Source organism: Callionymus lyra, chromosome 4 (assembly GCF_982586985.1).
Source record: "Callionymus lyra chromosome 4, fCalLyr1.hap1.1, whole genome shotgun sequence".
Classification (NCBI taxonomy): domain Eukaryota; kingdom Metazoa; phylum Chordata; class Actinopteri; order Syngnathiformes; family Callionymidae; genus Callionymus; species Callionymus lyra.
Window position 1 is genome coordinate 10,268,318 of NC_141821.1, and position 24,652 is coordinate 10,292,969.

A 24,652-nucleotide genomic window follows, 5' to 3' on the forward strand; every position below is an offset into this window, starting at 1 on the left:
GGCATATTTTCACTGCTTGGGCCGCCCCCATCCCCTTCAACCCTCCTACCCCCCCGCCCCCACAACCCACCCCGTCGCTATACATCCAGCCTGTACTTACAGTAGACTCCTGCGGAGGAAACAAAGAATTCCATATGGTGTGACACCATTTCCCCCCTTCATGGACGAAAGAAGTCTCAGTCTGACTTTATATAAGGGGAAAAAGAACACTTTGGGAAGTGGGTCCCTTAAACCAGTACTTCCCAAACCCTCGTCCGGGACTGGTCCTTCAAGAAACATCATTTTTTAATAATATAATTTCTGATTTTTTTGTATTATTACTGTCTGCAACGTGGTTTGAGTCGAAAAAAAAGTGTGACTTTTGACACTCGTTTTCATTATACTCAACAAATAATCCTGTAAACTAGTCAAAACCAGTGCAATACAAGCTAGATATGGTTGGATTTGGTTACTTTTTATCTAAAAGTCGATTCATGAATATAAGGTCGACATTAAAAACGGTCCGTGGTTCCCAATATGTTGGGGACCAACCCGGCTTAAACCCAGAGATCCCTTGTGGTTGAGTTGTGTCATCGTACTCCGTCAACATCCTCTGGTGTTTTGGCCGCTTGTATGTGTGGCAGTCTTGTGGGCCACTGTTCCAGGTGCCAACTCCAAGTGGTCTGGACCAGAAAACCTGCAGAACCACAGTTGGGAAGTGGACCAGGGGGTGCTTCCTTGTGGACACGAGGTCATGACTTAATACGTGCTCTTTATTCAGATGATATAAGATAATTCTGGCTTTGTTCTATTGATTTAAAAATATATAACTTGTTTCAAACCTCTGACAACTGGTGTGTCTTAGATGGTGTTTGTCTCTCTTCCTGTTCGCCAAAGTTTTGAACGTATTCAAAAGACATTTTCAGGAAAACTTTATAACCAGACTACGAACAGACGGTGACATTTCGGTTGATTTTTCTGTGGTTTGTTTTGGATTCAGGAGGCCAAAGTCAAGCCAAGTGATTAGACTTGTTGTTCTTTAAACTTCTTGTACAAAATAAACTTAAAATCTGGACTTTTTTTTAGTTTTTAGGAACAATTCCTCTTGTCGAGGCTTCAATACAAGAGGGACGATACAGACGAGCAGTACGGAGGTATTTGGATGTTTTCAAGTGTCTTTTTGGACGAAGACGAAAACTGAGTGCCAGGTTCTACATTAAAATGAACAAACATTTTTGTCGGTAACTCTAAAAAGAACTTACCTCCGTCGACATGAGGGTGAGTAGAACACGAGTGAGGTTTGAATTTTGGGTGAACTAACCTTGGTTGGTCGGCTCTTAGATCGAAGTAGATATTGACATTGAAACCTCAAAAAAATTAACTAAGATAAGAAACAGATTATCAATCTCAACAGTCATTCGGAGACTTTTAAAATAAAATAAAAATGATGTTGAAGGAATTTGACGTGTTTGCTGAACTAAGGCAAAGATAGTTAGAGATGTGTAGAATAATCTGACACATACTTCCTGTCGTAGTCATAGTTATTTTCGGCGCAAGAATAATATTGCTTAATGATTTTCGCTCGTTGCATGATTGAGTTCGACCCCCTTCAGTAGGTTCTCCTGCTGGTATGAACTCAAGTGGAAATCTGCTGACAAACTGTGACTTTATTGCTTGCTGAAGATTGCTTTAAGATACTTCAGTAATGCTATAGGGTCTCTGGAATGTTGGGCCAACGGTCTCTGGCGTCGCAGTGGTTGAGATGCTGTGCCTTCATCAGGTGGTGAGTTCGAGTTCCACTGAGGACGCTTACATTCAGTGCTGTCACGACTTCATGAGTCGTCGGAATAGTTTGGTTTACACATGGTAATTTCAGTTATGCTTTGTCTCAGTGTCTTACATTGTTATTCAAAGCAACGGTGGTTGGAGTGGAACTAAAATGTTATTTATAGTTTTATTGTGGCAGAATGAAAGTTTGACATATATAACCAAAAGAAGTGTCTATTTATAGTCATGCATTGTTTTGGACAGACGTGGACATATGTCGTTCTAGTTGGTTTTTAATCTCTGTCTAACAATATTTATACGGAATTTAACCGTCAGTCTTACGTTTCTATTAGTAGAAGCTAAAGTGTCCTCTAAAGTTTATTGATTGATGGAATTCAACCCAAATGTTGAAAATAAGCTTAAAAAAATGTGTTCTTTCACAATAAGAGACCTTTTTTTAGCCTAAAAGCACAAACCTCAAATACGGTTCTAAGCTGTTTCGGGCCACATTTGACAAATTAATTCTATATAGTTAGAAAATAAAAAACAAATAAAACATCAGGTTTATATAAAGCGCTGTAAGGGGTTTTCTTGGACAACCCTAAAATAACAAATGTAACTTGTGTACAGAAACAAATCAAAAAAATGACATTAATGAGATCAATTATAATAATTTGACACCACTAATTGAAATCATAAATGTTTTCGTCACGATGTTTCACTCTTGAATACGTGGTCGGGTTCTGCGATGCTTGTGATCCCCCTCTTGTGGCACCGTCTTAATATCCGCACCGCCGTCAACTGTGCAAATATTTCTAGAGATTATGACTGTAGAGCCTCGTGGGAAAGATGGCATCAAGTACAGCGAGGATCAGGAAACCGATGAACTCGACTGCAACAGATGGAGCAGCTGAAACCTGTCGGGCGAGAAGACAACAAGAGCGTCGTTGTATCCGTCGCGTCATTATCATCGTTAATATAGAAGAAGGAGAAATCATCGCGACCCGAAGATGCTTCGCATTCTTGTTTTGGTTCGAGTGAGGCGGTAACGTCTTCTTTTATAACTCCTTTGTCATATCCAGGTGCTCGAATTCCTGTGGCTCATGACACCTGCGGAGGTGAGGCGTGTGTCCTCGCTGAGGTGACTTCTGGGTTTGAGTCATCAGTCCTGAGGCCTTGTTGTGATAAGTCGAGCTCCATTGTTCCTTTATTCATTTTCTACCGCAATAAATTATTGGTCTAAATTTACTTAAATTATTATTTTATATCACTTTTTTTATGTGACTATAAAAGCATATTTTTCTAAACATGTTTTATATTCATGCAAGTATTTAAGAGGAGCAATAAATAAGGTGGGCCCTCGTTTATTTCGGGGGTTACATTATTAAAAAAAGAAAAAAAAACAATTCTTAAACCTACAAAGTGGTGACTATTCAAATACATGTTAAGGTGTCATCATACCTCCTTGCATTCTTTATAAAACTTGCCCAAACTTGTCTTAACATTTTTTTCCAACTGTAACACACTTTCTACTTTTAAAAATACATCATTTTAACATCAAAATTCATGGTAATTAGACCTAAACAGCCTACATAATGCTTTGCCGCCCAGCTGACCCATCCCAGATGTCGATCATTTTGGACATAGCAACGTGTCAGTAGAATTTAAACACGCTGTTATATAGGACCAATCGGCTGTCACTTAAAAGATCGGTGTGAGGAAAGGCGTCATGGGAGTTCACTTGTTTTGTTGGCACCACATTAAGATGCATGTGGTATTTAGTGCTTCCCACTAAGTTCTGTGTAGTTCATCTGAAGTTCAAATAGTTCACATGTTTGTAAAAGTGTTTGCGAAGAAAAATGAGTCGTTCCTGACTGCAGATAGTTACATGATCCTTAAATATGCAGTATCTCGTATAAAAAAAATGGAGGCTGTGGAATGTGAACCGTGGTCTGGTGAGGGACCACTGTATTCAAAAAACTACAAAAAATAGGACACAATTCCCAAAATAAAAACCCTGCAATCATAACCAGAGACTAGCAATGACCAAATTAAATAAACACAAACTAAAATTCTTCTTGTCTTCATGATCGTTGACCTAATAAATGCAGTCAAATACTTGGCCCAGGGTCCGGGTTAGAGGCTTCAATTTACTCAAATACCTGCACAGGTAACAGCGACTGTTCCAGAGGATTCACCTGCAGGATCCGCACATGTTCAGCCTTTAGACATCTGTTGCTTCGGTCGCCGTTCGAGCCGCTAATGACAAGTTGGAGTCTGCGGTTTATCCAGAGCCAGCGCCGCTGCCAGAACCCGGGACTCTGGGTTCAAGATGCGTGTTTGTGTTTATGCTCGTCTGGCTAAGGGAGAGGGAGGGACGGCGGAGATCCTCGTGGCCTGGCGCCCAGCTGGAGGGACGCCATCTTGCCATGCACGGGAGCGCCCTTCTCACCAGAGGGGACTCCTCTTGGCGGCTCGCTGACACTAGCTGGCACCCGGCGCTGCTCTGTGGTCCAAACTAAACTCACATGTGACTCTGCATGTTTACACTCGCAACACACATATCACAACACAACAGGGCCTGTGAAAAGTACGACACGACAATGGTTTGAATTGGCTGGTTTCAGAGAGGAATATAGTAGTACAAAAGTATTACTCCGGTCAAAGTGAAACTACAAGCTGATGATTTTACAGAGAATTTATTTTTTACTGGATTAATTATGGGCGTGTATTGGCAAGAATCTGCTTGTTTAATACACGAGGAAACAATACTATATATTGCGATGTAATATTTAAGAACATTCTTTATACATTTATATAGTATATAAGTATTGACTAGTGGTGTGTATTGGCAAGAATCTGCTTGTTTAATACACGAGGAAACAATACGATATATTGCGATGTAATATTTAAGAACATCCTTTATACATTTATATAGTATATAAGTATTGACTAGTGGTGTGTATTGGCAAGAATCTGCTTGTTTAATACACGAGGAAACAATACGATATATTGCGATGTAATATTTAAGAACATCCTTTATACATTTATATAGTATATAAGTATTGACTAGTGGTGTGTATTGGCAAGAATCTGCTTGTTTAATACACGAGGAAACAATACTATATATTGCGATGTAATATTTAATAACATTCTTTATACATTTATATAGTATATAAGTATTGACTAGTGGTGTGTATTGGCAAGAATCTGCTTGTTTAATACACAAGGAAACAATACTATATATTGCGATTTAATATTTAAGAACATTCTTTATACATTTATATAGTATATAAGTATTGACTAGTGGTGTGTATTGGCAAGAATCTGCTTGTTTAATACACGAGGAAACAATACGTTATATTGCGATGTAATATTTAAGAACATCCTTTATACCTTTATATAGTATGTAAGTATTGACTAGTGGTGTGTATTGGCAAGAATCTGTTTGTTTAATACACGAGGAAACAATACGATATATTGCAATGTAATATTTAAGAACATCCTTTATACCTTTATACCGTTATATAGTATTGACTAGTGGTGTGTATTGGCAAGAATCTGCTTATACTATACATATCACGATTTTTTTTAAACTAAAATATGTCCAAACATCAGCTTAAAAACCTGTTGGAGTCACTGTATCCTCTCGTTCACAGTCATCGCTGATATCTCACAGAATTTCATTGTTCCTTTAGCTCCAGTGGACGTAATGATTACTGCCATCTAGTGTCCCGGAGTTTAAGTGCATATAATAATATTGTATACCCACTTAATTGAAATATAACCCAGAACTAAGATGAAAACAAAAAATGATTAGAAAGCATTTTTTTATTTTCAATCGATACAGTATCCACATTTAAATGTATCAATATTTTTAGGTCGTTTTCAATTATTAATTATAAATAATGCTAAGGCTCTACACAGGGTTATGACATTTCATTTCAGTGTAACAACATATTTTTTATTTAATTATTTATGTAGTTTCCACGCAAAACACACCACACAACTTTAAGTCTTGTCTTAAATATATTTTTGTGGATTGTTTGTGTAAAAAGTTTGGATTTTAACTTTTGCTGATTCAGTTTCGAGTCCGTCCGTCCGTCCGATCGTTGCGAACTCGCTCGGCACAAAACTCCAGAGGGATTCGTGGGGGGAAATTCCCAGACCCTGCAGCCCCTCCTGCTCGCTCGCCCCCACCACGTCTCTTCAGGGCCCGTCGGGTGCAGGTCTGAGGCCGCGGTGTTCCGGGGCCCCTCATGCCCGTTGCCACTCAAGCAGCAGGGGTCGGCTGCGTTTGTCTTCTAATTATCGCAGCAGTCGTGGGTGGGAGGCGGGGGAGGTATAGGGGGTAAGGTTTGGGAGATGAAAGCGGCGAATTGTACTGCGGTTCAGTCAAATGTCCGTCTGGGACGGGGGGGGGGGGGGGGGGGTTTGGATCCATTGACCCTAACCCCGGGCAGCTAACCCCTTCCAATGCCACTCTCCACCGAGACGTCTACATGTGTGCGTCATGTGTATATCATTTTTTTTTTTGACGTACCCTAAAAGTACACGCCAGAACACGGATGCACATAAACACACACCAGGGATGCCTTCAGTGAGAACAATCGTCCATGATGAACGCTCGTGCACCCAACCCCCCCCACCCCCTCCTCGCCGCCCCCTACTGGTTCATTCACAAGTACCAAAGTGCCCGCTCAGACTACACCCCCTTCGCCGATCCACCGGCTACCTCACCCCACTTGCCTCACCCCCCCCTGCCCCCCCTCTCTCACCCTTCCTTCTTAACTACTGCGAGGAGTTAATGGACTGTTTTGGCGAGTCTCCAGACGGTGAGTGTCACCTCATTAGCCCCCAGACGGCTGATGTGTGTGTGTGTGTGTGAGTACGACGATGGAATGTCATTGGTCCTCCCCCCCACCCTGGCCCCTCCCTCGTTCTTCCCACCACTACAATGAATGAGAAAAAGCGCATGCATAATTAAGTCTATAGTCTCGTTCTTCCTCCGCCGGTCGTGTCTGGAAGTTTGCCACGGCGGCGGCGTCTTGGATGGCAGAGGGATGCGATCAACCTTTCCACCCTTTTTTTCTACGGATCTATTCTTTTCTCTCGCCGCGCAGCTGAATGGCAGCGTGGCGACAGCGGGCGAACGTATATAAAAAAAAAAGCTCCCACCCCCAAGGCCCCCCCGGTCCTGCCAGTCAATTACGCCGCAACAAAGCTAATTGTCGGCCGAGCTCGCAGCGATGGCGGTATTGTTTCAACGCAGATGCGACGTATAGGTTCTCACAGACGAGGCGGGGACGCTGATTAAGCCGGTGACTGATGAGAATCTCTCACAGAACTTGCTCGGGGAATCAAGTGTGTGAAAGCCACTCGTGGTTCTGTAGTGGCGTTTCCATGACGTCGACACTCGAACGTGCGGGTGCTCGACGGCCCGGAATATATCAAAGATACTCGTTTCAGCGGCTTTTTATGTTGATGTCCTGGCGATCAGTAGGATTATTTATTTTTAGAAAATCTTGAAGAATAGATCGCTTTAAGATCCGACCCCTTAACTGTGACTGTCGGTTTGAAGTTCAATGAAGAAGCAGGAGACACGACTCATGGACCACAAATAGGAAATATCCAAACTAATGCCATTGTGAGTCAGTTGGAACTGAAAATACATATGAGTGCAAAGCTTTAGAAAAAAAAAGGCGATAAGTTGTTAGTTACTGACGGAACCTTCGAAGTTAACATTATACAAGAATACATGACTCACATACTGTTGACATGACGCAATCAAATGATCACTTGTCACACGTAATGTCAACATTATCCATTAAAGATCCATTAAGATTAAAGAACTAAATGTTTAAAGGAAGGGAAGGTAAGTATGTAAGTAAGTTAGAAGGTTATAGTTATTTGTGAAGCAATTTTCTAGATCAGGGTCACATAGAGCTTTAATAATCAAAAACAATATACAGTTCAAATATATAGTTTAAAAGACACATAAGACAAACACAGGAGTCTCAGAAAATCAGGGTAAAAGTACAAATAAAAATGTCTTAAGATGTTTCTTGAAGGAGTCAGTAGATCATCAAACACAGAGATCGTTCCAAAGCTTAGGAGCAACAGCCTGGAATGATTTCCCAAACACTTTAATAAAGGGCCTACGCGGAAGGACGTCGGACGAGCAAGAGGAGGGTTGGATTTTACTCACCAGTGACGAAATATCAGCCAGAGTCACAGGCTTAAAGAAGAACCACAAGGTGGAGACAGGCACAGTGACAGAAGTGAGACTCCATGACTTCGGGAGTTAAAGTAATTTATTTAAACACGTTTTTATTTTAGTGACCTGTGGAATGAACAGTTCCTTAAAAAACATTATCCAATTGTTCTAGGAGGAAATAGGTGGATAGTAAATTGTCACTCAAATGCTCTTATTTGTCCCGCCCTCTGTCAACAAGAGCAAAGATACTAAGTTTGATTGCTCACCAAAAATGTGAGGATTGATGACTAACTCTATTATCAATTATTACAACTTACTTAGCAACATGGGACTCTAGACTAAAGTTAAGTAAATTAAAGTTTGGATCCATCACTATTACTATAAAATAAATAATGAATTTTTATAACTTATGAAAGTTCAGAACAAATCTATCCCATGTTTTTTTTTGTAAACTGTATTTTGAACTCTAATGAGCCTCTCGTTAGTTGATTTCATCACTTTCTTCTTCTCGGTTTAACTTTCATTTTCATTTCTATTTTCTAGTGAAAGGGTTTCGTTCTGTGTCGCTGGTGGTAAAAAGTCTGACGTAAAATCCTGATTCTGTTTGTAACCTTTCGATCATCATTTGCCTGAGGGGTCGATCATGGGAGCGAACGATCAGTGTGTTGCTCTTGAAAATAATTCAATTTTAACACAAAAACGTCCCGTTTATTTGTGGCGCCCCGAGTGCGCATGTGTGCGGTGGACTGAACAACTGCTATCGTTTGTTTGTGGTTTTGGCTCCAGCGCCGACTGATAAAGACGCGTGTTTGGATAACAAAGACGAGGGGAAAAAAAAGCGAGAGACGGCGTGTTGAAAGAAACAAGAAAACTCCTATCTTTGATTTCCCTGCCGCACTGGCTGGATACTCCGCTGGCTCGGATCAGGCTGTTTACAAATGACATCACGGCCGAGATGTGGGACAGGAAGTGATTAGGATGCCTGGTTGGTTGTTAACAAAAGTCTTCGGATTCATTCATATTTTCACATCTCTTCATGCGGAAAAAAAGGTGCAAAAGAACCGACACATTTGCAGTGTAAAGACACAATAAATGTAGTATTTCACTTTCATTGACACACAAACGGACTCACAACTAAAGTACGTTTTGGACACAAAAAAACGCGGCACACATTGAATTCAGCAGCTGCACAAACGTATATTTATTGTACACACACCTTAATGAACATGTACGACTTCAAATGAAACAGCAACACACCACATGTTACCACACACACCTGCATGTTCGCATGAAAATAGATTATTTTCTTCTGGATCTGAAAACACTCCCGTACACACAGACACACAGCAGCTGTATCGCAACAACCGTCAGGACCTCTCTGTAATTAGCTCGATTTTTTCTGGCCCTCTCACTGTTTCCCATTTTCTCCGGGTCCCCCCCCCACCGCCCCCCAAACTCCTCCGCTCTTCTCACTCGCCTCCGCAGGCTGCTGAAATGCGTCTTGGCTCGGGCCCCGGGGCCTCTGGCATCCAGCCCCAGCTCTCTATACATGTGCAGAGAAGCTCGCTCGGTATAAAATGGCTGCCAGGCTTCTCCTGAAATGTCGACTGTGGCCGCATGTTTGCAGGCGTGTAGATATTTACCGCACACGTGCACGGCGGCCTCCTACATGTGTGAGAGCGATAAAAGTCTCAGGAGGACGAGCAGGGACTTTTTTTTTGCCTGCCGTGATTAAATGCATTAATAGTTACTCTCGGGCGAGAGGTAAATACCCACAATCCCCCTCTGCTGCTGCCGCTCATCATCACTTGCATATGTGGAACTATTTTCTTCTCTCTGCCTGTTTATTTAAACTGGTGGACGGACGCCAACACAGCCAGAGTGTGTGTCAGTCCAAGAGACTTTGTCGTGCACACACACTTGTAGTGGTTGTAGTGTGTGTCTTAGTTTATTCCTTTTTTATTTTTGGTTTTGTGTTTTTTTGTGTTGAACTTTTTTCAGTTCTTATTTATTTCTATAATTGTCTGGTTGTAACTTTTATTTCTGATTCATCTTTAATTTAAGTCATGTATTTATTAGGGGTTTGATACGATACATATCACATTACAGGGGCAACAATATGATATAGTGTGATACTATAGTAACAAGGATATATTTGTAGTATTGTCGAGTACTTGACTCTGGTGTTGTGATACTGTAGTAACAAGGATATATTTGTAGTATTGTCGAGTACTTGACTCTGGTGTTGTGATACTGTAGTAACAAGGATATATTTGTAGTATTGTCAAGTACTTGACTCTGGTGTTGCAGTATTTACAGACCACATGACTCTTGACGAAGTCGTAACTGCTTATATTTGCAAAATATGTCCAAACATCAGCTTTAAAAGCTACTGGAGTTACTGTATCCTCTCATCCTCAGTCATTGCTGTGATCTTTAAGTATTTCATTGAACCTTTACTAGCAGAGGACGCGAACAAACCATGTGAATATTTGCATTGTGCATTGGAAATAAAAAAAAATTGAATTATTTTATCACATACACTTTTTATTGAAATATAAACCAAAAAATGAACTAACTATTATAAAAATAGAATATGATATGAAAGCCAAAAAAAAAAATTGTTGCTGTTAAGGAACAATAAGGTTTAATGAAAAGAAAAATAAATATTCAATTCCATGTATATTTTCCAATATTTACCAACATTGGCTTTTTATTCATTCCTGCAAATCAAATTATTTTCAACAACCCTGGACATGGAACTATAAAGAAGGATGTAATTTGCTACGTTTCATTATGCAATTTTTAAGCGAGGCGAGTCATTATGCAACGCTGAGGAGAATCAAACACACAGAGAGGTGTTTTGATTTTTTTTTTTTAGATTGATTGTAGGTCAAACCCACGTCACTAACGTGGCCCGCATTCAAGAAAGGAGTTCAGGCGTATGATGTTTGGATAACAACAAGAGGTGGCTGATGCTGCCGAGAGATTTGAACCGTGGTTGTCGAAACCTGTCGCCGACTTAATCCTTTCCTCCAGCGCACACGTGTGTTTGAGAACTTTTGAGTTGATTTTCGAAAGCGGGACGATGAAGGAAAGACGCCCGAGCCGGCGGCTAGCATCGCTAGCGCCATTAAAAACAACAGACCGAGCTCCGAGACGCCCGTGGGAACAAAAACGATCGGATGAACTTGACCCCGGGAGAGAGCGGGGTCGTGACCCACCTCCGAGGTCGAAGGTCAAGTGTAGCTCTCAGGTCTCGACAGATGCCGGTCTTGTTTACGTCGACGCGTCCAGGTGGTCTCTCCCGGTGGTCTGCGCTGCCGCTGAGGCCATCTGCTCCTGTTGTGGTTGGAAAAGGGCTTCACCTTCAATCCTTACCTCCTGATGATCGCTCTCTCCTCCGGGTTCTCGTACACTTGACACCCGTCACGAGCGTGATGGACGGCGTCGAAATGCTAGTGTCGTAATATGTCACGGCGAACAAAAGTTAAAAAATATATATATATTAGTAGTAATTGAAGCTTTGGAATAAATATTTATTTAGTAATAATTTCCTTCAACAGTAAAAGAAAAAAGAAGACAGAATGTACAATAATGGGTCCATCATCATCTTTTAGTTGTGTTCACGATATATTATTTATTATCATTATTTAGTTTTTATCTCCAAGTTAAGCAAGTTTATGAATTTTTCTTTTTACATTTTTTTAAACCTCCTCTGAGTTTTCTAAAAATCCATTTATCTCAAAGGAAAGTGAAGAAGTTACTTTATTGTGGGTCACGAGTCTACTTTGGCAAAGTTGGTAGCAGTGTCGAGCAGTGTTTTTAGGATTCACAGACGTGCGAGTTTCCTCATGTTAGGTGGAGTGTGTACGGTGAGCAGGGGTCTTTTTTTTCCTCGGTGGTCTGGTCTCCTCCCTCATCGTCATTGTTGACCTACAGCCAAGAACATTCTGTTTTCTCTGCGTCGTCTTTAGCAGTCACACTCGGCAGCCGTAGAGATACACACACACTCACACACACACACACACACACACACACACGCACAGATGAATCTTTGTGCCGCTGAAGCCCACAGGAAGACAAGGGTACCTGAGTTCACAGTGCTGGTTCTGGTATGTGGACTTCAGAAGATCCGGATCACTGTAGTTTAACAAGAAGAACACTATTTTTTTACATGTTGATATTTGTTAATTTGTGTGTTAATACACTGGAAATGAATCTGTGGATAACCAGGACAGGAAATTTACACACACACACACACACACACACACACACACTGGAAAGAATTCCACTCATGTTTCCTCGTACTTCCCCGCCCTGCCTTTGCTGGAACTCACTCTGTCCTGATGAATAAACTTGTACAGCAGGTACACACATATTTGTGAATACACACAAATCATTAGGTTTTTCCATCATCATGAACGTTTTTATTTTTCCTCAATGAAACAATCGGGGTTGTTTGTGTACTGATCAGCCTGTGTTTGTGTGTTTTCTAGACTCTCAACAGTCGGGAAGTCCCAGCAACAACGATCCCGGAAAAAGCCAACTTCCAGGTCAGCCCAGTTCCTCAGATCCTTGTGTTCCACGTTAGAACTGCTACGACTGTCGGCGAGACGCGTTCTTAAAAATCGTCGGCAACAAATCCGAGACGTTTGTTTCGACCAATGCCGCGGTTCTTTTCTTGCCCTGCTGTGACATCAGAGGGCTACAATGAAAACACTTTAAATATGGTTTAACTGCCAGAGGGAGCAGGTTTTTTTTTTTTTTTTTTGGCTGATCCCAGAGCCAAAGGAAACATCATCCTGGATCGACCCGGCTCGGCCTGGCTCCACATCAAAGCCGCTCTCACTCACTGGACGCTCGCAGTAACGTGACCGACAGCTGCCAGAGTCTTTATCACAGAGAGAATATTGACCGTCAGCTGATCCACTACGTCACCAAACTATTTATACATGACAGAGATTCATTCACTGTTTATTCCAAAATCATTAAAACAAATATATGCTGTATATTTATTGTCATTTTCTCAAGTCAAACAGAACTTACTTAACGATACAAACTACTGACAAAACTAGAATAATTGAATAAATAAAACATTTAAATCTGTAACATTTACAGAACACACACACAACCAAAGATAAGTTACTTACTAACCAATTTCTTTCATTAACTCCATGGATGCACGAGTTAAACTCATCCAGCAGACCTGCACGGAGGAGGCTAAATTCCAACAACTTCCTCCTTTTTGCAGTTGCAAAATTGTTTGGTTTATAAATACCAAGTAGACAAAGTTTAGCATTTAAAATAACATCAATGTTAAACCAATGAGACAAAGTTTTCTTCACCTCTCTCCAAAATAATGTTATTTTCCTCCTTACATCATGTTTCAATTTATTTATGGCCATAAGATCACAAGGCATCACAACAATACATTAGCGACTATGCGATATATTGTGATACTGTATATTTTTGCACTCTCCCTGCCTTGTACAACAAAGAATGGAGCAAATACTTTCTCTAATCAAATGTTGAAGTGTTGTTGTAGGAAAGTGCTTCTCAAATAATTAACTTTAAACTTTGTTTTGAAGACAAAATGAGTCCAAACATCAGCTTTAAAAGCTGCTGGTGTTTCTTTTCTTTTTCACTCATTGCTGCCGTTTCGCCCGGTGTTGTTGTCTTAATGACAAATGTTGCCAACTAGTGGCAGGAGGTTTAATTGCGGCACACAAATGAATAAACGCAGTGAATACTTGAGGGTTAATTGTAAAATAAAACATTGAATGATTGTATTTTATACACACACTATTGAAAGATTAACCATTAAATAACTAGAATTTAATAACCATTCAATTAAATGTTATTTCAAAGGTAAATAAAATATATATATGTTAAAATTATAAAATATCAATACAGTATCAGGAATAAAAAATGTTGGGTTATACCGCTATGGTTTTAAATTTTCTTAGAGCCCTAGTTAATGTATATAAATAAATGCATGGGATCGCAATTCTAAGTTGGCTGACATCAACCGAAGCAACTATAGTCGTGGTAGTCATTGTGTTTCGGTTCTTGCTGGGTTTAAACTGACCTCAAATGACCCTCTGGAGTCGATGGATCAAGGAGGCTGTGTCACAGTTATTTTTTATTTATTTTTATTTAAATGCCGCTCCTAAAGTATGACAACCAACTCTGCCAATGAGTCCACTTCCTTGTTGCTAAGCTAGTTATCGATTTGTGTCCAGTGTACCTGGAAGACAGCTTCATCAAGTCTGGAGTGTTCAGCGTGTCGGAGCTGGTGCGAGTGTCCAGAAGTAAGTTACCAATATTTCCAAATGTATTCTAGATCTTTCGCCGCACTCCGACCCGTTTGTATTTCTTTGGATTCTTACCTGTGTTGGCACGTCGTGAGGTTACCTGCATTCCCTTTTTTTTTTTAAAGTTTCTTTAAACATGAATCTTTATTATCTTTAAATGTACTACTCGCGGCCCACATCGCACGACTTTGCGGGTTGGATGAGGATGAGTTTGACGCCTCGGTACGATGAGGGAAAATAACTTCAGCAAAAGCTGTTACACACGAGAGTTTTTGTCTCTTTACTGGAGACAAGAATGTAGCTTCATCTGGTTCTAATCCCCATAAGCTGATGCTGCGTCAGATAATTCACTCCTTTAATTTAAGAAGACTTTAAATCAAATGACGGAACCTCAAAGAAGAGACTTGTCATCTGTCAATTTGCAAGGGTGGGGATGTGTGTGTGTGTGTGTGTGTGTGTGTGTGTGTGTGTGTGTGTGTGTGTGTGTGTGTGTGTGTGTGTGTGTGTGTGTGTGTGTGTGTGTGTGTGTGTGTGTGTGTGTGTGTGTGTGTGTGTGTGTGTGTGTGTGTGTGTGGGGTGGGGGGGTGAAGCCTGGTGCGGTAAATCATGCCAGTGGTGAACCTCAGACCACAACAAGCAGCGCCACACGTTCTGTCCTCTCATCAACTTTTAAACCAACACACCACAGAAGCTGCCGCTGAGCAAGCGATGATGATTCGATAAACCCTTCAGTGGATCCGTCGTCTTGTTTGTCTTTGGTGGGAGATCAATAAACAACATGTACAACAACAGTTAACGGATACAAACATTAAAAAAAAGAAAGATTATAAGTAGCGTGATACAGTTTATATTGGCTTGAAATGTTAGCTTTACTCGGTAAGTGACTAAACAAATGTAGTGTGGAGTCTGTTAAGGAACAGTCAATATGGGTCGACTCTACACGAGGTTCTGGTTTTTGTGTTCCTCGGTGTTTAAAGCGTTTGAATGTGAGAACTTCAGGCGTGTGGAAATGTCTTCACCGACCGTCTCTCCACAGTGCCCATCACTCACGGTGCCACGGTCAACTTCTCCATGGCCGACATGTCGAGTCAACCCTACTACCACGACTTGAACTCTGGCGTGGGTCTGCACCGCCCCCTGTCCTCACCCCCCGGCAGGTCCGATACTCTGAACCAGAACTTTACCTTAACATGTTTTCTAGCTGTTTGAGTTAAGCCTTTTCATGTGTTTTCTGTACAGTAAAAGACCTAAAACTGTGAATATGGAGGAGAACATGGACACCAGTCCGACCGGACCGGACTTCTACTCGTCTCCCAGCTCACCAGCAAGCAGCCGGGCCAACTGGCACGACAGAGACGGGGGTGAGTTCCTTCCCTTATCTTGCCTACAGAAACTGGAGGAGAAGGTCTGACCTACCAACAACAAAATGTTCATTACACTGGTCGCCTAGTTAGTAACTACACTTAAAAGAGACTAAACGGATGTCGTCACCATAAGTGCGACGTCTAGTCAGTTCACTTCAGACCTTTTTATTAAATTACAGCTTGTTTTTAGAGGCTTCATGATTGATTCTCGACATTTCTTATCCCTGTAACTGTTGAAAGTGACTCATGATGTAAGCAAACACTTCATCAGTATAGATTTAATAGACTGATCGTAAAAGTTCAACTCAGGTGTTGATGTAAGTGTGTCTTAAATAGATGTTATGATCTCTATTGTTCTCATCAGTGTTTGTACAAAACTCTCTTTTCATTGAAATATTGACATTAGAAAATGATCTTAAGCCCCGCCCACTGAAAACACTTGGTTTTTCTGGAGGTGAATTGTATTGTTGACCATAACCACACCCACTCTGCCGTGATTGGTCAAGCACAGAGTTTTGTCACCGCTAGTCATCAATCCCGGAAGTCTCGACCTCCAAGGGACTCGTTGTATAAACAAAACAGGGCGGGATTACAGCTGGCTGGAGGAGGAGTTAAGCCATTATTACGTCATAATGGACTCCGCTCTCATAACCTCTCGTTCGTCCAGATTTCCGACAGGGTTGAAGTAATAAGTTGAAAACATGGTAATGATGAGGGACTTACTGCATCTTCAAAAGAAAGACATTTTTGCAACATATAAGTGAGTCGTGAAAATTGGGGTTTTTACATGAGTTGGGCTTAAATTTTAAGCTTGCAACACTGACTTGAACTCATTAAAAATGTGTATAAAGTATATTAATAGTTATTCCTCTCAGCAGACAAACGTTGGGGAACAGAATCTATCCTGACAGACTGGATAATTAATGTACAAACGCAGTAACAAAGTGGCCTGTCAACTCATCTTCCTGTTGCGCGACCTGCATTCCATGTTACAGGAAGAACAATTAAAATAAATAGAAAGATAAATCATCTACTGCTGACGTAGCGGAAACAATTCTAACTCAGCAAAGCACATGAAGGAATACCGACAACAGATCAATCAAAGAACCGCCATTCGATGGAATTTGGGAGTTTATTAGCTTTTGTTGTAAATACTGGTAAATAATTGGACATTATTTTGACTTGAGTGACAAAAGTTGATGCTCCTCAAGAGTTTCTTTTATGTAGTCAGTCAGTCGTCGTCCACTTGACGATAATGAAAGATCGTGCTGTAAGCGATGTGGCCTCCAGGTGGTTTTTCATGGTGTTTAACATCAAAAATGTAATCAACTAAGTAAGTAAGTAAGTCATTTGTATTCATATAGCGCTTTTCCAGACCAGGGTCACAAAGCGCTTAAACAATCAAAACAATATTCAATAAAATATATACTTTAAAGGTCAAAATAACACTGAGAACAACACAGGAGTTCCAGAAAATCAAGGAAAAGCCTGAACAAATAAAAATGTCTTAAGATGTTTCTTAAAGGAGTCAGTAGATCAATCAAGTGCAAAGAGAGAGAGAAGATCGTTCCAAAGCTTAGGAGCAACGTTGAAAGTTGACTTTTGACTTCCTCCAATAGTTTGACTGTTCGTCTTCCGCTTGTCAACGATCGTGTGTCTCTCACCAGCAGACATGTCCTCTCCAACCATGAAGAAGCCAGAGAAGCAGATCTTCAGCCCCACCTCCCCCCAGGACTCGTCCCCTCGCCTCAGCACTTTCCCGCAGCACCACCCCGGCCTGTCGGGGGTGGGCCACAGTGGTGCGTCCGCCGGCTCCAGCCTGTTGCCATTAAGCGTGATGTCACTGATGACCTCACCGTCTTCTCTGCAGTTATTTCCACGAGGAGCCCGCCCCCGCACTCGCCGCTGCAGTTCTCGGCCTCCGCCATCTTGCCGCCGGCGCCTTCCCCCTACTTCTCGCACCCCACCATCCGCTACCCGCCGCACCTCAACCCCGCGGACCCCCTGAAGAGCTATGTTCCGTCGTACGACCCGTCCAGCCCGCAGAGCAACCAGGTCAGTCGCCGCAGATCGACAAGCGATGCATGTCTGCTTCTCTGTGGAAACAAGCAGCCGCGACGAGAGGTTCTTACTTTTTCTTTTTGTGAGCTTTCATGTTCTTTTTGTATCATACTTTGAATAAGATACATTTTTATTTAAGTAACTTATAAATATTCACAACATTTCTCCATTTTGGTGTTCAAATGAAACTTGAAACAGCAGCCATTACGTCGACCACAGATAATTCTCTGGCGATAACTGAGGACTAGAGGATACAGTTGACTCCAGCAGCTTTTAAAGCTGATGTTTGGACATATTTTGGTTTTAAAGCAGTTACGACTTCGTCAACAGTCATGTGGTCTGTAAATTGCACCAGAGTCAAGTACTCGACAATACTACACATATATCCTTGTTACTACACTATCACAACACCAGAGTCAAGTACTCGACAATACTACACATATATCCTTGTTACTACACTATCACAACACCAGAGTCAAGTACTCGACAATACTACACATATATACTTGTTACTACAGTATCACAACACCAGAGTCAAGTACTCGACAATACTACACATATATCCTTGTTACTACAGTATCACTATATACAGTATCATAGTGCTATGGTGATACGCATCGTATCAACAGATTCTTGCCAACACACAGCTCTAGGCTCTACTGGGCTCTTTTAAAGGAGAGAATCAGTCAGAAAAAGAAACGTATGATTCCATGGATGAGTGCCAACATTTCGACTAGTTTTAACTCGGATCATATTACACTCACTATTGAACTGTTTCTTCGCACCGATGGAACATAAAGACCCCCCACGGTCACCGAGAATTACACCACACAATTGAGAGAGAAGAGGCTCTATAAATACCACACAGCCTTTCAATATTCTCAGCAGAACTCCAACGGATACTTCAGAACATACCCGGGTCCCTCTGTAGAACTGCAGTTTAGGGGTTCAGGATGTGCTTGAAAATGTACTGCTGGTGGTTCAGCTGCTGGTATTAATTACCTTCACGTTTTGCAGCCCAACAGCAGTGGTCAGGTGGTCGGGAAAGTCCCCGGTCACTTCACTCCAGTTCTGGCCCCCTCCCCCCACCACGGCGCCGTGAGACCCGTCTCGCTCTCGATGCCGGACACTAAACCCATCACCACGTCCGCAGAAGGTGAGAACACTTTACTTTCATGGTGAAGTGATAGTGTTTGTTACATCATAGCGAGTTATTGTTTAATGTTTACACTTGTTCACATTTAAACTCAACATTGGACATGAGGTGCGATCCCTCTCGGCAACCGTCCCGTAATGCTTTGCCGCCCAGCCGGCTAATGACGGCTGTCGATCACTTTCGAACGAGCAACATAGTCGTCGTCTTATGGCTTTTACGTTTGAGTTTGATTGACATATCACCACCAATCATTTCAATAGAAGTAGAGAAAACAAGGAAAATATGAAATTTCTTTAGATGGGTGAACGGCTGGTTGACAGTAATACGAAAAACTGCAGATTCAAAGCAGGATAAAATGTTTTTCGGTTAAATGCATAGGTTAAATGTCTTGAGCTGTTATTTTCTTTTATTCTTTTATATTATAAATGTTTATAACATCCAAGAGTCAAGTGTCTTCTTCTTGTTAGAACCTTTATTTTTCCTCTGGCTACTTGATATTCATCATATGTTTAATGTGTGTAGGAAATGTCGGAAACTAGAATTTATTTTTATTTTTAATTACACGTCAAGCTCATGAATCACGACACGGAGTATAAAACGTTGATCACACCTTTAAAAGATGAGAAGAAAATAAACGATAGTAACATATATTTTGATGTAAACTAAAAATATCTCTGACTATGATTTTGGCAGAGCTTGTAGTAGTAGAGTCTTAATTCAACAAGTCTGTCTCAGCAACATTTAGCCCCAAAATAATTCTACAAGAACTTCCAAATGTAAAAAATAAATAAATAAAAAAGGAATATATATCGCTTTTTATTCATTCATTTTGGACGTGGTTTATGCGTGACTCATTCTTTAAGCTCTGTTCTGGGCACCATTTTAAACACTGACACTATTCCAAGAGTTGTTGTTTCCAGCGTGAGTCTGAAGTGAAACGTTGAATTAAAGAAACTGAAATGTACCGTGCAGGTTACTCTTCTCCTGGGACGCCCACCGCTAACAGATTCGTCGGCCTGAGTCGAGACCCCGCCTTCCTGCACCAGCAACAGGTGAGGCTCCGACTCTTGTGTCTTTTAACTGTAGTTTCATGAAGGATCACAATCTGTTTCGCTGGAACGAATTGGTTTCACACGTTAAGGCCAAATCGACTTCACATTCATGTCATCACATTAATTTAGGCGTAGATCAGTAGAATATAGACGTTTTATTTTGAAAGAAGGATTAATGACAGAGAAACGACATGTCCTTTCACAAACACACGCCACATGTAAACAGAACATTTACAGAACACAAACCAAATATTTATCGTTGGCATCACTCAGTTGCTTCGGCGGCAGCAGCCTCAGGACACGTGCGTGTGTGTGTGTGTGTTTGGGGGTGCATTTATATGTGTGTGTGTGTGTGTCTGGTCCGAGGCCAAGGCTTTTCCAACCACAGCTAATTGAATGCATCTGCACGCGGCTTCAGGACGATCACCGAGTTTCTCTCAGCCTTTAAAAAAGAGAAAGTTTGAGGCTAAACGACAAAGCTGGCCTCTGTTTCCTCCCTCGTTCCCTCTTGCTCGCCCGCTCTCTCTCGCTCTCTCTCTCTCTCTCTCTGCCGCACACACTAGAAAATGCAGCAGGACCGAGTTCCCCTTTTCTTCGAGTGTTTCTTTGATTTCATTCATTCTTACACAAGTTAGATCTTGATGTTCAGCGTGGACTTATGTGGATTCTATTGAATAAGGAATTTAAGAAAATATATATATATATTTGTAAATATATCTGCAAACATTTGGAAGTAAATCAGTACCATCAGAAGGTTGAGCAACTAATTATGTTTGTTTTTTTTAACAATTGAGATTTAAAATTCTATTTTTTCAAAATCAATTTGTTTTTTTACACAACAACTTAAATGAAAATGTAGTTTTTAAACCTAAAATATCAACCTCTATATGTCTACTTTTCAATTTTTCTTTTTAATACAGAAACAATGTCATTAAAATATTTAATAATATGAATTTGATTCCTGACCCTAAGATAACACAAGGGATACCACAAACAAATTAGTTTTTCGGGCCTTCGGGTCACCTTGACCCGGAGATGACACAAGGGTTAAAAAAAAAAAAAAAAACATTTAAATAAAATAAAATAATCAAGGTCTCAACATTTGAATTCAACGCTCAATATTCTGATGCGACTGAAGATTAAGGTCAACATAAGTGAATTCAAGTTTGAGTGTAGCCCCTGAATATTTGAACAATGCGACCACACGACACACATGGAGCGCACACTCGCGCACACACCTGCTTCCTCTCCTTGGTTAACCCCTCGGGGGAATGCCGATGGGCGGCATTCCGCTGGGAAAGATCCGTGATCAGATGTCGTTTGCTTTTTATCCGGGCGAGAATCCTAATCCTCAATCTGCCCGCATCTGTTTGTTCATGTCGGGGTACCCCACCGCCGCCGCCGCCGCTCTGATGCTCTGCTGTCAGCGGACAGATGGCGAGACCATGAAGGGGCGGCGGCGGCGGCGGCGGTCCGAGGCCGACATTCCCACAGCGCTTTTCCGAGGTATATTTTCCAAACATGGATAAATAGTCCTCGACGCGGAGAGATCAGAGCATTCTTTTATCTCAGAGGATCTTAAAAGTAGTCGCAAAGATCTGTCTAAATGATCTTTAGCTCAACTTTATCCAAACATGTAGATTAACGTAAAAAACGTCGACCTTTTCATTCCAAACACGTGTCACTTCACACGTCAGAGGCGCTCCAGGTGCACATTTGAATACTCGGAGATGATGAAATCCTTTTAAGCGCTTCGCTAAGGGTTTGATGCATTATGGGAAGTGTGTGAGGTCGCAGGTCGATCTCACACACACGTGCAGCTGCATAATCAACACAGGCGGGAGTGAGTGCATGTGTTTGTGCGTCTAATCAATAAGTGCAGTTGTGTCATTAAGAAGATGCATGTCGAGTCCTTGTGTGTCTTTGAGCATCTGCATGAAGCTGCACACACACACACACACACATACACACACACACACACACACACACACACACAATCACTAACCACATGATTTTGCCTTCAGGTTTCCAAATGTTTTTTTGTGTCTCAGTGTGTGATCCTTGTCTGGACTTTTTGAGTGCCGTTCAAAACTAACTGTGTGTAACGGAGGTAAAAAAGTTGTCTCGGAGTTCTGACCGCGAGGTTTTGATTGACAGCTGAGGAAGTGTGACTGGAGCGTGACTCAAAACGGTCGACAGTACGGCCCCACTGACGACACACTGGGGATTTCTTGGCAAAGGTAACTTTTCATCCTCTCATGCCATCTCACACACACACACACACACACACAAACACACACTCACCTGAATGTCAATTTGTGTTCAAAAATTGTGTTTTACTGACAATGTTTTTGTTCGTGTCGCCAAAACTCATCGCATTATTCCGGCCATCTGTGGATGATTTGAGTTCTAGGTTCGCATGCGCCGCTTTGCTAACCAGCAGCTAACTAACCAGCAGCTAACTAACCATTGTCGCCCCCCCCCAACCCCTCGCTTCCTTCCATTATCAAGCCCCTCCCACTTTGGTTTTCTCCGGTCCTGCGAGTGTGTGCATGAGCCGGACGCAGTCGAAAGGGAAACGTATGAGTAAAAAGAAAGTGATTAAAAGGAAGTGAAACTGGGGATGAAAACATTACTCATTAAAGGTGGAAATGATGGAGTGAGTGTGTGATTGAAAGTTGGTGAGAGTTCAAAGAATGAAAATCAAGACTTTTTTTTTTTTGGCCCGTGATTTAGACTGTTGTGTGATTGTGTTTGACACCCCCTGATTACACAGTGTATTTGTAGACGTGTGTGTGTGTTTCGTGACTGTGGGTTGGAATCCAAACCATAAAAAACAAAAAAAAGCTCCGTCCTGCTTCGTGTCCTCTGATGTCGTCGTGATTCTTCGGGACACAAAATCAAAGGCAGGCCAGGGTGTGTGTGTGTGTGTGTGTGTCGGACAGGAAGTGGGTCAGTAATCCATTAAGATGCCATTAGATAATCTAATTTGGGAGCTAATCTTTAAACCAAGTACGCAGGGAAGCTGGCGGGAGAAGGAGCCTGTGGAGGTCAGATCAGGCGACACAGAGATGTGAGGGTGACGCTACCAAAGAAAGGTTCTGACTCCACAAGATGAGAGTCAGCAGTTAATTATGTCTGTTTATTAGGGATGTTCAGAGATAACAATACATCGATATATTGCAATATTATTTTTTACGAAATTGATATTCAACAACACTGTTTTATAAACACTACATATATATATATATACATATATATATTTGGCTTATTTTATCATATTATTTGTATGGTTCATAGTTCATTAAAGTGTGCATCACTTAAAATTATTAGTTTTTTAAAGTCATAATTAACGAATATTCCGGCATTTATTTATTGTATCTTTTCAATTAAACCTCCAGCCACTAGATGGCAGCAGTCATTACGTCCGCTGCTGCTGAAAGAAACCATTAAATCGGTGATATCCCGGCAATGACTGAGGACGAGAGGATACAGTGACTCCAGCAGCTTTTAAAGCTGATGTTTGGACATATTTTGTTTTAAAAAACAAATGAAAGCAGTTACGACTTCGTCAAGAGTCATGTGGTCTGTAAATTCTGTTGATGACTGAGGACGAGAGGATACAGTGACTCCAGCATCTTTTAAAGCTGATGTTTGGACATATTTTGGTTTGAAAACAAATAAAAGCAGTTACGACTTCGTCAAGAGTCATATGGTCTGTAAATTCTGCAACACCAGAGTCAAGTACTGGACAATACTACGCATATATCCTTGTTACTACAGTATCACGATATATCGTATCTTTGACCCTTTATCGTGATATGTACTCTATGTACAATACACACCCCTAGTTTGGATACAAATGTGCAGAGATATGTGTGTTTCCATGTGCGGATACAAAACTCGAGTTGTGTAGTTTGGAATGACTGCGAGGTGTGTGTTTGTAGACGACACACACGAAATCAAGCTAAGTTTTGTCTTCACCTGAACGTTGTGAGTCTGTTGAGCGAGCGTTACTGGGGAGTCACGGGAGGTTCTCCTGACACGAAGCCCTGGTGTAGTGGTAGGTGACAGTGACGACCAGTGGTGCCACCGTACGGAGCGAGAGAGAGAGTGAGCGCTCTTTGTTCACAAGGTAGGAAAAGTAAATCCCTCGCTTCCTGTCTGATGATTCTTGGCACAGGTGGGAGGAAGTGGCGCTGGGAGGGTAGAAGGAAGGTGGGCAGCTTGTAAGAGGAGAAGGAACTTCAGCCCAACTCTTCTTATGGACTTTTTTTTGTGTGATTTTGAGTGCGTGCGTTGTGTTGTGTGTGTTGTGTGTGTTGTGTGTGTGTGTGTGTGGAGGGGCTAATTATCTGACGTGTATGCCCCCCGGGAACAACATGCTGTTTGTTCCCACTCGCGTTTTCGGTTAGCACCGTTGCTCCACAGGAACAATCACTGTGTTGTTTTGCCATTAGCGTGATATGAATAGGGATGGGACCGCTTTGTGTAACACCCCCTTCCTCCCCCCTCCTCTCTCCCCCTCCCACCAACACACACACACACACACATTAATGCGCGGAGAGTGTGTGAGAAATCAACTTGAATTAACATTTTTTTTCTTTCTGAACAAATAAAGATTAAAAACCCACCAGATGAGACTGTGGGAATAAATCTGTGGCTTCAGTTCAGAGTGCGCTTGTGCTGGTCGCCAGGGGGCGCTACTGGAGCTATTAAAAAAAAAAAAACATGATCAT

General features: G+C 41.6%; 1 protein-coding gene across 6 annotated transcripts in view; it reads left to right on the forward strand.

The window, feature by feature from the left end:
- Positions 1 to 24,652, forward strand: part of LOC148081720 (nuclear factor 1 B-type-like) — a 47,166-nt gene that overhangs the window by 17,274 nt on the left and 5,240 nt on the right. For 3 of the 6 annotated variants that reach the window (XM_087788716.1, XM_087788717.1, XM_087788713.1), the window contains 9 exons: positions 12,463 to 12,519; positions 14,209 to 14,277; positions 15,317 to 15,437; positions 15,520 to 15,641; positions 17,312 to 17,443; positions 17,515 to 17,699; positions 18,723 to 18,861; positions 19,834 to 19,913; positions 22,071 to 22,153. In XM_087788716.1, the coding sequence (XP_087644842.1) occupies positions 12,463 to 12,519; positions 14,209 to 14,277; positions 15,317 to 15,437; positions 15,520 to 15,641; positions 17,312 to 17,443; positions 17,515 to 17,699; positions 18,723 to 18,861; positions 19,834 to 19,913; positions 22,071 to 22,153 (988 nt within the window). The remainder of the gene's footprint in view (positions 1 to 12,462; positions 12,520 to 14,208; positions 14,278 to 15,316; positions 15,438 to 15,519; positions 15,642 to 17,311; positions 17,444 to 17,514; positions 17,700 to 18,722; positions 18,862 to 19,833; positions 19,914 to 22,070; positions 22,154 to 24,652) is intronic. The other 3 variants (XM_087788715.1, XM_087788718.1, XM_087788719.1) reach the window with 3 other exon arrangements.